Source organism: Neoarius graeffei, chromosome 17 (genome assembly GCF_027579695.1).
Source record: "Neoarius graeffei isolate fNeoGra1 chromosome 17, fNeoGra1.pri, whole genome shotgun sequence".
Taxonomy (NCBI): Eukaryota; Metazoa; Chordata; class Actinopteri; order Siluriformes; family Ariidae; genus Neoarius; species Neoarius graeffei.
Genome location: NC_083585.1, coordinates 53125700 through 53140944, shown reverse-complemented (window position 1 = coordinate 53140944; position 15245 = coordinate 53125700). Strand labels below are relative to the sequence as shown.

Sequence of the window (15245 nt, the reverse complement as noted above, 5' to 3'; positions counted from 1 at the left end):
TCTCTCTCTCTCTCTCTCTCTCTCGGAAATGCTGAAGCTTTTGAAACATCTCTGGTCCGAGTGAGCTGGAAACGAGCTGCACTTAGTAACCCGATGCTCGTCCAGGCCTTTAATGGTTTGCATTAGCTATGAGCAATAAAATTAGCCCAGGTCCCTGCTAATGTTGGAATACTCATTTACAACGATGGTTACCACATGCCACTGCTTGTTGTTTTCCCTTTCTCTCTCTCTTTTCTTTTTATATGGCTGCTGATTCACTCTTATCAATAATGAATAAAAATGCAATATTCCATGGCTTGCTCCAGGGCCTCACAAATCATTTCGATGAATATTTCAGCACATTATTTTAATCACGGCTGCACAGTATGCTGTGGTGGTGGTGGTGGTGGTGGTGGTGGGGGATTGTTTTATTAGTGTGAGCTGTGGCTGCAGTGCAGCGACCCCCCCCCCCCTTCTCCCTCCCTTCCTGCCCTCCCTACAACCATCATTAAACTCCATGCTGTCTGCGTATGGAGTCTTACCTCTGATTTACAAGATTTGTTAAAAAGTACCATAAAAACGCAGGAGAGCCACACCATTTAGACGTGTAATTTGATCCCGTGTTTGTTAATGGGACTGCCTGTTATTTATACGCGTGCTGCTGTGGCTGCTGCCTGGAAGCACTTCATGCTGGGAGGATTCATTGGGGCTTTAGGACAGATTACATCTAACTACACACAGCTTTGTGATTTGCTGGTGACCTTTTTGCATAAATTGAGACGGGTGTAGGTGTATCGTGTGAGTTCTGGGCCCTTATGGGGTGCCAAAATTTTTGCAAGTGACTTTAACTTAACTCAGTCAATAATGGTTGGCCACAGCCATTTTATATATATATATATATATATATATATATATATATATATATATATATATATATATATATAGGGTTAGTCAAAATTATGTTAACACTTAAATGGTAGAAACCAATTGGACCTGTAGTGGAAGTTCATCAATGGCGTGCTGCTGCACCATCTGTACAGTAAGTAGACGTCTGTTGCTGTGTCAAAAAAGTAGGGTCCAATTACACCAGCAGTGGTCACGGCGCACCACACATTCAGGAGAAAAACAATCCATGAGTGTTAATTTTGACGAACCCTGTATCTCAAGCCACTTCTCAAAAACCCACATCTCAGTCCCTCCGAGCTCTTTCACTCTAACACGCTCCATCACACCACACCTATCAACATTTTCATCCAACAGAAGCAGCAGCTTTGTTCTTTTCTCACTACTAAGAGCAAGCATGATGTGCTTCAGTATACACAATTAGTGCTCATCATCATCATCTTCTTCTCCCTGTCCAGCACTTGCCAGGTTCGGAACCATGTAGACCCTATTAATCCACATGTCATATTAATTGAAGCATAGTTTTATGCCAGACGCCCTTCTTGCTTCAACCTTCCCATTTCCGGGCTTGGGAAACAACCAATCACACACACATTCACACCTATGGACAATTTAGAGTAGCCGGTTAACCTAACCCCAAGTTTTTGGACTGCGGGGGAAACCGGAGCACGTGGAGGAAACCCACGCAGACACGAGGAGAAAATGCAAACTCCATACAGAAAGGCCCTCGTTGGCCACTGGGCTCGAACCCGGACCTTCTTGCTGTGAGGCGACAGTGCTAACCACTACACTGCATCTCTATGGATGATTCTGGTTCTCTTGGACTGAGCCTATTCTATTTTACACTATTGACCCTGATATTGTAATAGATAAGCTTACAGAAAGACACTTGGGTTAAACAGACAAACATTTTCTGGCTGTTTAGATCCTATTTGACACATAGGTGACATTTCATTAACATAACCCTGTGTCCGAAATCTCTCACTCATTCACTACTCTCTAATCACTGTATAGGGAATTACTATATAGAGGACTATACAGTGAGCTCATTGGTAAAATGGAAAAAAAAAAACGCTTTCGGACACTAGTCCGTCATGCTGGTATGTACGTCATTACTGTCGCACAATTAAAACGTGCCAGATCAGTCGGCTGGTTGGGTTTCCAAAATAATAAATACATGTATGTATTTTTGTGATAAATCCATATTATACTGAGTGCATTTCCCACATTAATCAATACAAAGTACCTGCAGCTTTCAGTTCTTTTAAATCAAGGCTGAATACTTTCTTCTTTGCTGCTGCCTTTTATTAAATCAAATTTGAGACTTAATTTGATTTCTTTCAGCTCAACTGCAATGCATGATGGGATATATTGCTTGGTTAGTGACCATCGGTTGTACGCTACTTTTCATGATGCATTGTGGGATACTTTGAGTGCACTTTATAGGGTGTAAATAATCCTCACTATGGTTTCAGACAGCACTGCAAAATGGCGTCCTCACTATATAGTGCCCTATATAGTGAGTAGGGAGTGATTTCGGACACAGGGATAAATTGCGATTCTTTAGAAACCAAATAAATTACAACATGAACATGGTGTCCCTCAAGGTTGTGTCTTAAGTCCCTTATTGTAATTCCTTAAGGCTATGCTCACGCTGCATCTTGCGATGCTTTGCGATGGGTTATTTGGCATTTGAAAATGAGGCATTTGGTGGCGAAGTTTCCCAAACCCGTCCACGAGTATTCGCTGCTTAGTTTGCCAATAAAAACATTCATTCATTCATTCATTATCTCTAGCCGCTTTATCCTTCTACAGGGTCGCAGGCAAGCTGGAGCCTATCCCAGCTGACTACGGGCGAAAGGCGGGGTACACCCTGGACAAGTCACCAGGTCATCACAGGGCTGACACATAGACAACCATTCACACTCACACCTACGGTCAATTTAGAGTCACCAGTTAACCTAACCTGCATGTCTTTGGACTGTGGGGGAAACCGGAGCACCCGGAGGAAACCCACGCGGACACAGGGAGAACATGCAAACTCCACACAGAAAGGCCCTCGCCGGCCCCGGGGCTCGAACCCAGGACCTTCTTGCTGTGAGGCGACAGCGCTAACCACTACACCACCGTGCCGCCCCAGCCTCATATACATGATATTGATATTTCAATTCTTTCATGTTTCAATCCAAAGACTGAAAGAAAAGGAAAGAAAGAAAAAAATTCTTGATGTTGAAAATACTAAAAATTTTAAGCCAAAATTTCTTGACTTTGATGTAATCCTTTCTGCATATTCTTTTAAAGGGTGCCAATAATTCTGTAGCTGACTGTAGATAAAGACAGTGTGAACGACTCATCCTCATGTTTTTCTATCGGTCACCCTTAACTTTATACTTTCTTTTTTTTTCATGACTGAATAAATTTTGAGGAATTTAATGTTCACACGGCAGCACGGTGTCCGTAGGTGTGAATGTGAGTGTGAATGGTTGTCTGTATGTTGTCTGTGAATGGTTGACCGTAGGTGTGAATGTGAGTGTGAATGGTTGTCTGTGTCTCTGTGTCAGCCCTGTGATGACCTGGCGACTTGTCCAGGGTGTACCCCGCCTTTCGCCCGTAGTCAGCTGGGATAGGCTCCAGCTTGCCTGCGACCCTGTAGAACAGGATAGCGGCTAGAGATAATGAGATGAGATGACACAAACACACACACACACATGCACAGCCATTTTTATGATATGTTGAATGAACATTAAACTTTTATAGTGCTTTAATAATCAAATCTTTTGAAGAATGTTGTGAAACTAAAAATTCACAGAAAATTTGCAGGGGAAAAAAAAGGATGTCCGTTTGTAAGATGTTCTGATCGGTTTATTGTTTTGTTACATCTGGATTTCTTTCCGTGACCTGTATGTGATAAGTTCTTGTTCTTGAATAAATAGTATTGAGTTCATGTGATCTTTTCTTTTCTCTCCGCAGCCAACTGCATGATTTTTGGCGTCTTGACTACTGGGAGGACGACCTCAGGAGGAGGCGGAGATTTGTCAGGAACCCTTTTGGCTCCACCCACTTGGACATATCTTGCAAGTTGCTGGAGGACTATGGTAAGTCATTCTGCCAGCAGCCAATCAAAACAGTTGGAGTTTGGCTCATTATCTCCAAATATTTTTTTTTTCTTCTTTTACACGGAATGACATCATTGTTTCATGTGGGCTACACACACACACACACACACACACACACACACACACACACACACACACACACACACACGGCTTTGTCCAGTCCATACTTGGAGGTTATGAATATTTGCTTAGCTGAGAAGCAGCTTGTTCTTAATTTTATTGCATGAAGGTTTACGAAGCTCGTCAGTCGAACGATATTTTATAGCACAATTTGTTCGTCAGAATCACGCATAACAGTCATGAACCATGAGGCGAACTGCTTTGCTTTTTTTTTTTTAATTTATTTTTAAATACTGTATCTGCTTCTCAGACTTTCCTTTCGACCTGTTTGTTCTGTCTGATGCACAACGTCGATTTGGCTCTGTGTTACGCAACACCGACTTTTAAAACGAAATGGTTCAATAATATTAACTACTCTCGGCGCTTTTCCTCTGGGCCCTCCAGGATGAATACGAGAGAGGGTGTATTAAGGGAACAAGGGCGAATCTATAACTTGGCAAGAGCGATAGATTGGCTTGTCCGATTTGCCTGATGTGGATGAATGTTTTCATTGAAATCTGGTGTAAATGCTGCACAGTCGACTCTTACACACAAGGCATGTTTCATATTTATGTTTTGGATTGAAATATTCATTGACTCTTTTCCTTTATACACTGTAATTGTAAATACATTGATCCAGTTTCAGGGAAAATGTCAGATGGCAGCTATATCACACACACACACACACACACACACACACACACACACACACACACACGCACACACACGCACACACAGAGGATATGCCTACCAGCTGCTCTGTGATCTGCAGGTGGCCCCTGTTCATAACACAGCCACAGTAATTACCACTGAGATTTTCTCTTTTCGTCTTTCTTCTCTTCCATTTTTCCTATGAACATATTTTGAAAGTTGGCACGGCTTGAAAGACCTTCGGCGACCGAAGTAGAAGCAGAGACCAGTTACAATGTCAGATATATTGAACATGATTACAAATAATTGTACACTTGTAGAAAAGTATCATATAAGAAATGTGGCTGGGAGAAGACGGATGTTGAAACGCTCCTCCGATTGAGATCTTATCTGTGTATCCTGTGTGTACTACAGATAGATATACGAGGGGAAAAAAAGTGTGCACATCAGTGTGACCAAGATTAAATATACTCAAATACGAGAAACAAATAAATACAACCACAAACTAACATTATTCTATCCACATTCACTGGATATGAGCAATCACATGCTCTGATTGGCTACTCTGCTACGAAGATATTAGCTCATATGCCGTGAGTAGAGAAAAATAAAATGGCGGAGCGTGTTGCTGAATCAGCTGAGGATGAAATAAAAACTCGACTCGAAAACAAACTCCCCAAAAATACAAAAAAAAAAAATGGAATATAATATGGAATGAAAGTATTTAATGGTAAGAATGTATCTTTTTAAAAAAAATTCAAGAATTATTATTATTAGCGCATTTTTCACAAATTGCTCCTGTTATTTCGCCAGTTTGTTTACATTATAAGCGGAAATGATTTTGTCAGATGTTTCGTATCAAGTTATTTATCGAATTTGCAAAAAATAAAAATAAAAATGCTCTGTTTCTCAAAATCCAGTGAATATGGATAGAATAAAACAGTTATTCCACGAAATCGAGTCGTACATGAGCTGATAGCCGACAAGGTGCTACGCCTCGTCGGCTATCAGCTCATGTACGACTCAATTTCGTGAAATAACTGTTAATTGTTTCCAGTGTTTGTCGAGCCACGTGATGAGCCCTTAATGACATAAAGGCTTATTACCTTTAATAAGCCAAACTTTGTTTGTTTGTTTGTTTGTTTGTCTTTTCTCAATGTAATTCAAAAAGTAGTGAACATATGCTGATGAAATTTGGAGGAAAGGTGAGCCATGGCCCAAGGAACAATTGATTAGATTTTGATGCAAATCCATCCAGGATATTTTTCCCTGTTCCCAACATAATTCAAAAAGTAATGAACGGATTTGGATGAAATTTGGTGGACAGCTTTAATATTATCCTGGATTCAAGTGATTTGATTTTGATGTTGATAATACAATGTGGCTTGGCAGAGGTTTGAACTCTACTCTAGCGAGTGTTCTTCTAGTTAGAAATGCAAAAAGAGCATAAAATATACTCAAATCCGATAGGAAAAAGAAAAAAAAAGGATTGGATGTGATGTTCATCCATAAAACATCCACAAATCATTCACAACTATTGATTACTATAAATAAATATTAAAGCTTGACGGCCTTTCGATTTCATAAAATCGGTGAAATTTAGTTCCCTCTGAAATTTCATCATTGTGATATATGTTTATTTCTGTAATATCTCACAAAATATCAGGCCATTCTGTGGCTGGGAAGTTATTTAATTTGAGGGGATTAAAGCAAATAATGTGCATGAAATCGCTCGCTTCGTGCAGTCAAGCAGACAGAGGAAGTCTGTGTGCGCATGCATGGGTTTACCTTCTTCTTCTTTTGGGTTTGACAGTAGCTGGCATCCACAGTGTTGCATTACTGCCATCTACAGGTTTACCTTTGACAGTACACTGACAGTTCCATCATTCTGTCTCTAAACGAACAGCTGATCACACCGAGGTGCTCGCTGACCGCCGATATTTATTAGTTTGGTCCTGCGTTTCCTTTCCTTCGTATATAACATAACGTCTTTTCTTCTCGCTTTCCATTACTGTAGTCAGTCTTTCACATTTCATTCGCACACTCACTTCCTCCATTTTTCTCTCCTGTTTCAAATTTGTATCCCACAATGCCTTGCGCGAACGGGTAAAGCCCACCACGTCATGCATGATGTAGTATCTTGAATTGGGTCATGGTGAAGCAGGAAAAAATAGCAGAGAATTTAGGGCCATGTGGCTCTAAATTCATTAATGGTTATATTCACCAAAAAAAAAAAAACCTAATAAAATTGGAAGTCTGTAATTCGAATTCAGTAGCTTTTGGTCCACTAAACAAAAATAATTGGATGTCAGGGGCGGCACGGTGGTGTAGTGGTTAGCGCTGTCGCCTCACAGCAAGAAGGTCCTGGGTTCGAGCCCCGGGGCCGGCGAGGGCCTTTCTGTGTGGAGTTTGCATGTTCTCCCCGTGTCCGCGTGGGTTTCCTCCGGGTGCTCCGGTTTCCCCCACAGTCCAAAGACATGCAGGTTAGGTTAACTGGTGACTCTAAATTGACCGTAGGTGTGAATGTGAGTGTGAATGGTTGTCTGTGTCTATGTGTCAGCCCTGTGATGACCTGGCGACTTGTCCAGGGTGTACCCCGCCTTTCGCCCGTAGTCAGCTGGGATAGGCTCCAGCTTGCCTGCGACCCTGTAGAACAGGATAAAGCGGCTACAGATAATGAGATGAGATGAGATGATGTCAAGTTGAACCAATGTCAGAGTCAAGTGACTTATAAATGGGTAACAAATTGCATTTTAAAACAACCAAAAGTCTGGAAGTAAGATATTAGACCACCATGAGGCATCCGAACAGCTTCAGTGCACCATGGAACACCATGACCAGCGTTCTTCCAAACACTCCAAAATCTCCCACATTTACCTGGATTGAGATTTGATGAGTGTGAATGCCACAGCATATGATTTACATCATTTCCATCCTCATGAAACCATTCACATGTGCTATAGATGGGGGTGGAGTCATCCTCAAAAAGAGCATCAGTATAGAAATGCCAAACCACACCATGTGTGTGAATGCCAGCGAATTTCTCACCCATCGGTTGGTTTCTGTTGGTTTTCTGTCCTAAATAGTTAATGTAGGTGTCATGTAGCACTCTGGACACGAATACAGCGTGTCAGTTTTAACCCACACTGACACAGTGTAATATATTACTTTCAGTATACCTCAGATTTTCCTCAGCAGTCCTATTAAAAAGAAGTGGCTTATACATCATAAAGCATTGTACTATTTATCCGTTCCACTCCTCATTAAGTTAGCCATGCGCTGGGGGACTGGGACAGCTGTGATTGAGAACTTGTTGAAGTCCTGTGCTCTCGATTGGCCTTCGATGACAGGAATAATGTACAACCTTGTCACGTGAAAGGGATCGCCGTTAGCCCAAAATGATTCAGAATCACAGAGCGAGGAGAAACTCAAGAGCACCTCCTCTGCATATTAGTTATAAGTGTGTCATAAAAAAAAAAAGTCAGGATGCTTGTGCAGGGCAAAATCCCAGCTGGGCTGCAAGAAGGAATGAACACACGACAGAGTGGGCTGTTCGAGAAAAATAATCAGCAACACGGACAGTTCCTGGTCCCACCACAAAATTGATTATACTGCTAAAACTGCACAACAGTTGTTTTCTCTTCTTAAACCACACCGGTTTACCAATGATTTCATGTTTTTATTCATTACAGAACAACACATTGTACTTTTTATCCATTTATAGTAACATATCATGGTCAAATGTTACCAAGCAAAGGGGAGTCCCATATACGATTCGTACATTGGGGGAGTGCCTGTTAGAGAGCGCACTTGTCCTGGGCCATCGGCATAGTGAGGTAGGGTGGCCAGTTCCTTTCCTCGCCGCCTTTAACTTCCCCAGTGTTTCCACCAGGTCCCCATTCACTGCTGGGTGGACAGGGAGCGAGCCCCAGATCCCCGTCGAGCCGAGGCTCGAACCAGGGACCGTTCGCTTAGCGGTCAAGCGCTCTAACCACTTGGCCACCTGCGCTCCCAAATGTTACCAAGAAACCACAAAGCACAGTTGTTTGTCCGAAAAACCTTCCTGACACTGGAGACTCCTTCTATTGGTGCTACAAAGATGTCTTCTTACCGAAAACGTCAGCATATCAAGAACTTTAAAACATGTTCAGGTGCTGCATTTGCCTTACAAGTGCTATCATTAGATGTTGCGATAGAAATTGTAAAGAAATAGCTGTAATAAACATGGACAGGGTAACGTCTCTAAAAAGTGAACGCACCTCAGGTCTAGCGCCCCTGCTGGCTGGATGCAGTATCATGTGTAGCACCGATTATTTACATATGTAATGGCAGGAAGGTGGACCCAGCAAAGCGTTTGTGGAGTGCGATCAGGGCACAGTGCAACATGTAGAACACTATTGGCCATCCACTGCATCCTGACCTACACTACCGTTCAAAAGTTTGGGGTCACCCAGACAATTTTGTGTTTTCCATGAAAAGTCACACTTTTATTTACCACCATAAGTTGTAAAATGAATAGAAAATATAGTCAAGACATTTTTCTGGCCATTTTGAGCATTTAATCGACCCCACAAATGTGATGCTCCAGAAACTCAATCTGCTCAAAGGAAGGTCAGTTTTATAGCTTCTCTAAAGAGCTCAACTGTTTTCAGCTGTGCTAACATGATTGTACAAGGGTTTTCTAATCATCCATTAGCCTTCTGAGGCAATGAGCAAACACATTGTACCATTAGAACACTGGAGTGATACTTGCTGGAAATGGGCCTCTATACACCTATGGAGATATTGCACCAAAAACCAGACATTTGCAGCTAGAATAGTCATTTACCACATTAGCAATGTCTCATCTCATTATCTCTAGCCGCTTTATCCTTCTACAGGGTCGCAGGCAAGCTGGAGCCTATCCCAGCTGACTATGGGCGAAAGGCGGGGTACACCCTGGACAAGTCGCCAGGTCATCACAGGGCTGACACATAGACACAGACAACCATTCACACTCACATTCACACCTACGGTCAATTTAGAGTCACCAGTTAACCTAACCTGCATGTCTTTGGACTGTGGGGGAAACCGGAGCACCCGGAGGAAACCCACGCGGACACGGGGAGAACATGCAAACTCCGCACAGAAAGGCCCTCGCCGGCCCCAGGGCTCGAACCCAGGACCTTCTTGCTGTGAGGCGACAGCGCTAACCACTACACCACCGTGCCGCCCATTAGCAATGTATAGAGTGTATTTCTGATTAGTTTAAACTGATCTTCATTGAAAAGAACAGTGTTTTTCTTTCAAAAATAAGGACATTTCAAAGTGACCCCAAACTTTTGAACGGTAGTGTAGCTCCAAGTGTCCTGATTCTGTCTTGCCCCTGGACCCAGTTAGGTCGGGATGAGAGAGGCGAAACATGTCTAGCATACAAGGGCCAGCTCTTGGAATATGGTGGTGGTTATACCTTCTTCTGGAATGGTCATAGCAGCACTTAACGGTGAGAGGCTTTTCAGTAAAGAGTCCCACCTCACCCAGAAACTTACCAAACTCCTTCCTGCAGGGCATCAGCAATTGCCTGATGACACTTCAGCTCCCACTTAGAGGCAAGAAGAACACAACGTTGATTAGTCCTTATGCTCCCACAATAGATGAACTGCATTACCAAGGCCCGGAAGAAACAAGCTGTGCGGAAGGCTCAAACTATCACCACCCCCACTGCAGCACCTACCCACACATGCCAGATATGTGGACATACGTTCAAAGCCCAGATTGGTCTAATCAGTCACCTCTGGACCCACAACCGCTACCCACCAAATTGAAGTCATAGTCATCTTCGACCCTAAAGGACGAACATCAGACAGTTATCATTAGATGTACCTGACTTGGACTCTCATCTCTACTGTGTGGAATCTGGCTCAAGAATTGACAACATGATGGAGGAAGTTTGGCTTCATTTATCGAACAAAAGCACATGGAGCCACTCCATCCTTTTCCTTTTACAGTCATTGTCCATCCATCCATCCATCCATCCATCCATCCATCCATCCATCCATCCATCCATTATCTGTAGCCGCTTATCCTGTGCAGGGTCGAGGGCAAGCTGGAGCCTATCCCAGCTGACTACGGGCGAAAGGTGGGGTACACCCTGGACAAGTCGCCAGATCATTGCAGGGCTGACACTTATGGCCCTTTTCCACTACCCTTTTTCAGCTCACTTCAGCTCGCTTCAGCTCACTTCAGCCCGACACTGCTCGCCTTTCGACTACCTCAGAGCAGCACGACTCAGCTTGCTTCAGCCCTGCTTAGCACCCAAAACTCGCACGGTTTTGGAGTGGGGCTGAAGCGAGCCAAACCGAGCTGAGTGGGGCTAGGGGCGTGAGGAGACACTCCCCTGTGCACTGATTGGTGAGGAGGAGTGTCCTCACATGCCCACACATGCCCCGTGAGCATGCTGGGATCTGTAAACACCGTAAACCCGGAAGAAGAAGAATTACGAGAATTTCTGAAGCCTTATGCGCCTCGCCTCATCTATAGGCTCTTGCCAGTATCTGTTGGCGCTGTCGGTGACAACAAGCCACAGCACCAAGACCAGCAACACTAACGACTCCATGTCCTCCATGTTTATTGTTTACTATCCGGGTCGTGAGACTACCGCTTAAAAGATCACTGATGTCACTGTTTGGGCCGCCTAACGACATCACGTGACGTCCACCCACTTTTGCTAACTCCACCCAATGTGTCCACCCACTTCCAACCAGCACGGTTCAGCGCGGTTGTAGTCGAAATGCAACTCCAACAGCCCCACTCAGCTTGACTCAGCCCAACTCAGCACGGCACGGCTCAGCCCAACTCAGCCACGTTGGTAGTGGAAAAGCGGCAATAGACACAGACAACCATTCACACTCACATTCACACCTACGGTCAATTTAGAGCCATCAATTAACCTAATCTGCATGTCTTTGGACTGTGGGGGAAACCGGAGCACCTGGAGGAAACCCACGCAGACACGGGGAGAACATGCAAACTCCACACAGAAAGGCCCTCGTCGGCCACTGGGCTTGAACCCGGACCTTCTTGCTGTGAGGCAACAGTGGTAACCACTACACCACCGTGCCCACAATTGCAATAGAATATCCTAAATCAACACATTCTGACCAATTACAATCAAGCACTCAGGAGCACTATGGTATAACGAAATATCTTGAAGCATTTTACTGGATCCACCAGTCAATTTGGGACCTTTTTTGAAAACTTGACCAGAGGAAACATCATGGAGTAGTTATCCAGACCAGTAATAAGTCCTTCAGGCTGCACAGCTGCATATGTATGTGACCGTGTGAAGCTAGGTGGTTAGGCGGAAATAACCACTGAGGGTGAACATACAGTAAATACAGCTTTCATTCTTTTTCAGTTTTCTGAAAGCAGAGACTGTGATGAATCACTCAGATCAAAAACGGTTGGCATTTGACTAAAGTCTGAAGGAGCTCTGATTTATCCAGAGTGGCATATTTTCAAACGACTTGTCAGACTGTCAGCTGTGTCTGCTTACAGATTTCCATCTACCCTCCCAAGTGAAACAGCATGATAGTGTATGAGAACTGTTTCATTTTAATTGTTAAAAAATAAAATGAAATAAAATGAAAACACTGCGATCTACAAAACGGAATCATTATATCTAATGCACTGTGATTTATCATCACTTCCGTTGGCTTTCTTGGCGCTCACAAAGCTTTAATAAGACCACAAACCCTCTGGCTGTGTCTTATATCCAGGTGATTATAAAAGGAAAAGGGGCCAGTGTGTGCAGGTGCAGTTCCCACGTACTTTTCAAGACACCATTACCCTTTTGTTGCTGTTCACAAAATGTGTGTTGTGGGAAAGTGTGCTTTAAAACCTCACCTCTCCATCTATTAAGCGTGCTGACAATATAACGAGCCATTTCGTCCAGGACTCGGTCCGTGATCGCTTCTCCTCTTACCGGCTTCTCCACAGCTTCAGTATATTGTTAGCTGAGCGGAATTGGGCAAGCATGAAATGGGAGTCGGGTTAATATCGATCGTGCTCTTTAACGGCTTGTTCTGCCTCCAGGTGTCCTTGCAGTCTTATTTTCGGGTGAACAGTTCCATCGTGACCTACCAAACCCTGCACAAAGATCTTTATATCTCATTATTGGAGTGTGTGTGTGTGTGTGTGTGTGTGTGTGTGTGTGTGTGTTGGGGTGCAGATTAAGATCATTGCATAGATTTCTTTTCAAGAATAATTGATCCTTATGTTGGATCTTTAAAAGTTATTTTAGGTGACTGTAAGACTGCAATATTTAATAGATTTGAAAGCTTTGTTTTCTTTGTCGGATTTGTTTTGGTTGCCAGGTCTCAGCCAAAGTTCCATCTCAGATGGACCTGAGACTAGCCCTAAAATTTCGGGTACTGGAAACGGGTTTTCTTCTTTCTCACCATTGTGCACACAAATTGTATATTTAAATAATATTAGCTAGCGTTGAGTGGTATATCAGATATATTCCATTCAGCTACTCGTCTTCGACTCGTTCAATATCATGCTAGCTGAATGGAATATATCTGATATACCACAAAAAAGCCAGCCAATATTACAACCCCGATTCCAAAAAAGTTGGGACAAAGTACAAATTGTAAATAAAAACGGAATGCAATGATGTGGAAGTTTCAAAATTCCATATTTTATTCAGAATAGAACATAGATGACATATCAAATGTTTAAACTGAGAAAATGTATCATTTAAAGAGAAAAATTAGGTGATTTTAAATTTCATGACAACAACACATCTCAAAAAAGTTGGGACAAGGCCATGTTTACCACTGTGAGACATCCCCTTTTCTCTTTACAACAGTCTGTAAACGTCTGGGGACTGCGGAGACAAGTTGCTCAAGTTTAGGGATAGGAATGTTAACCCATTCTTGTCTAATGTAGGATTCTAGTTGCTCAACTGTCTTAGGTCTTTTTTGTCGTATCTTCCATTTTATGATGCGCCAGATGTTTTCTCTGGGTGAAAGATCTGGACTGCAGGCTGGCCAGTTCAGTACCCGGACCCTTCTTCTACGCAGCCATGATGCTGTAATTGATGCAGTATGTGGTTTGGCATTGTCATGTTGGAAAATGCAAGGTCTTCCCTGAAAGAGACGTCGTCTGGATGGGAGCATATGTTGCTCTAGAACCTGGATATACCTTTCAGCATTGATGGTGTCTTTCCAGATGTGTAAGCTGCCCATGCCACACGCACTAATGCAACCCCATACCATCAGAGATGCAGGCTTCTGAACTGAGCGCTGATAACAACTTGGGTCGTCCTTCTCCTCTTTAGTCCGAATGACACGGCGTCCCTGATTTCCATAAAGAACTTCAAATTTTGATTCGTCTGACCACAGAACAGTTTTTCACTTTGCCACAGTCCATTTTAAATGAGCCTTGGCCCAGAGAAGACGTCTGCGCTTCTGGATCACGTTTAGATACGGCTTCTTCTTTGAACTATAGAGTTTTAGCTGGCAACGGCGGATGGCATGGTGAATTATGTTCACAGATAATCACATCACACATCACATTATCTCTAGCCGCTTTATCCTTCTACAGGGTCGCAGGCAAGCTGGAGCCTATCCCAGCTGACTACGGGCGAAAGGTGGGGTACACCCTGGACAAGTCGCCAGGTCATCACAGGGCTGACACATAGACACAGACAACCATTCACACTCACATTCACACCTACGGTCAATTTAGAGTCACCAGTTAACCTAACCTGCATGTCTTTGGACTGTGGGGGAAACCGGAGCACATGGAGGAAACCCACGCGGACACGGGGAGAACATGCAAACTCCGCACAGAAAGGCCCTCGCCGGCCCCGGGGCTCGAACCCAGGACCTTCTTGCTGTGAGGTGACAGCGCTAACCACTACACCACCGTGCCGCCCGTTCACAGATAATGTTCTCTGGAAATATTCCTGAGCCCATTTTGTGATTTCCAATACAGAAGCATGCCTGTATGTGATGCAGTGCCGTCTAAGGGCCCGAAGATCACGGGCACCCAGTATGGTTTTCCGGCCTTGACCCTTATGCACAGAGATTCTTCCAGATTCTCTGAATCTTTTGATGATATTATGCACTGTAGATGATGATATGTTCAAACTCTTTGCAATTTTACACTGTCGAACTCCTTTCTGATATTGCTCCACTATTTGTCGGCGCAGAATTAGGGGGATTGGTGATCCTCTTCCCATCTTTACTTCTGAGAGCCGCTGCCACTCCAAGATGCTCTTTTTATACCCAGTCATGTTAATGACCTATTGCCAATTGACCTAATGAGTTGCAATTTGGTCCTCCAGCTGTTCCTTTTTTGTACCTTTAACTTTTCCAGCCTCTTATTGCCCCTTCCCAACTTTTTTGAGATGTGTTGCTGTCATGAAATTTCAAATGAGCCAATATTTGGCGTGAAATTTCAAAATGTCTCACTTTCGACATTTGATATGTTGTCTATGTTCTATTGTGA

The 15245-nt window shown here is 43.4% G+C and overlaps 1 protein-coding gene across 1 annotated transcript in view; it reads left to right on the top strand.

Annotated features, from left to right (window-relative positions):
- Window positions 1–15245, top strand: part of nbeab (neurobeachin b) — a 793085-nt gene that overhangs the window by 445693 nt on the left and 332147 nt on the right. Inside the window, exon 37 of the mRNA XM_060943557.1 lies at window positions 3853–3977. Coding sequence (XP_060799540.1) covers window positions 3853–3977 — 125 coding nt within the window. The remainder of the gene's footprint in view (window positions 1–3852; window positions 3978–15245) is intronic.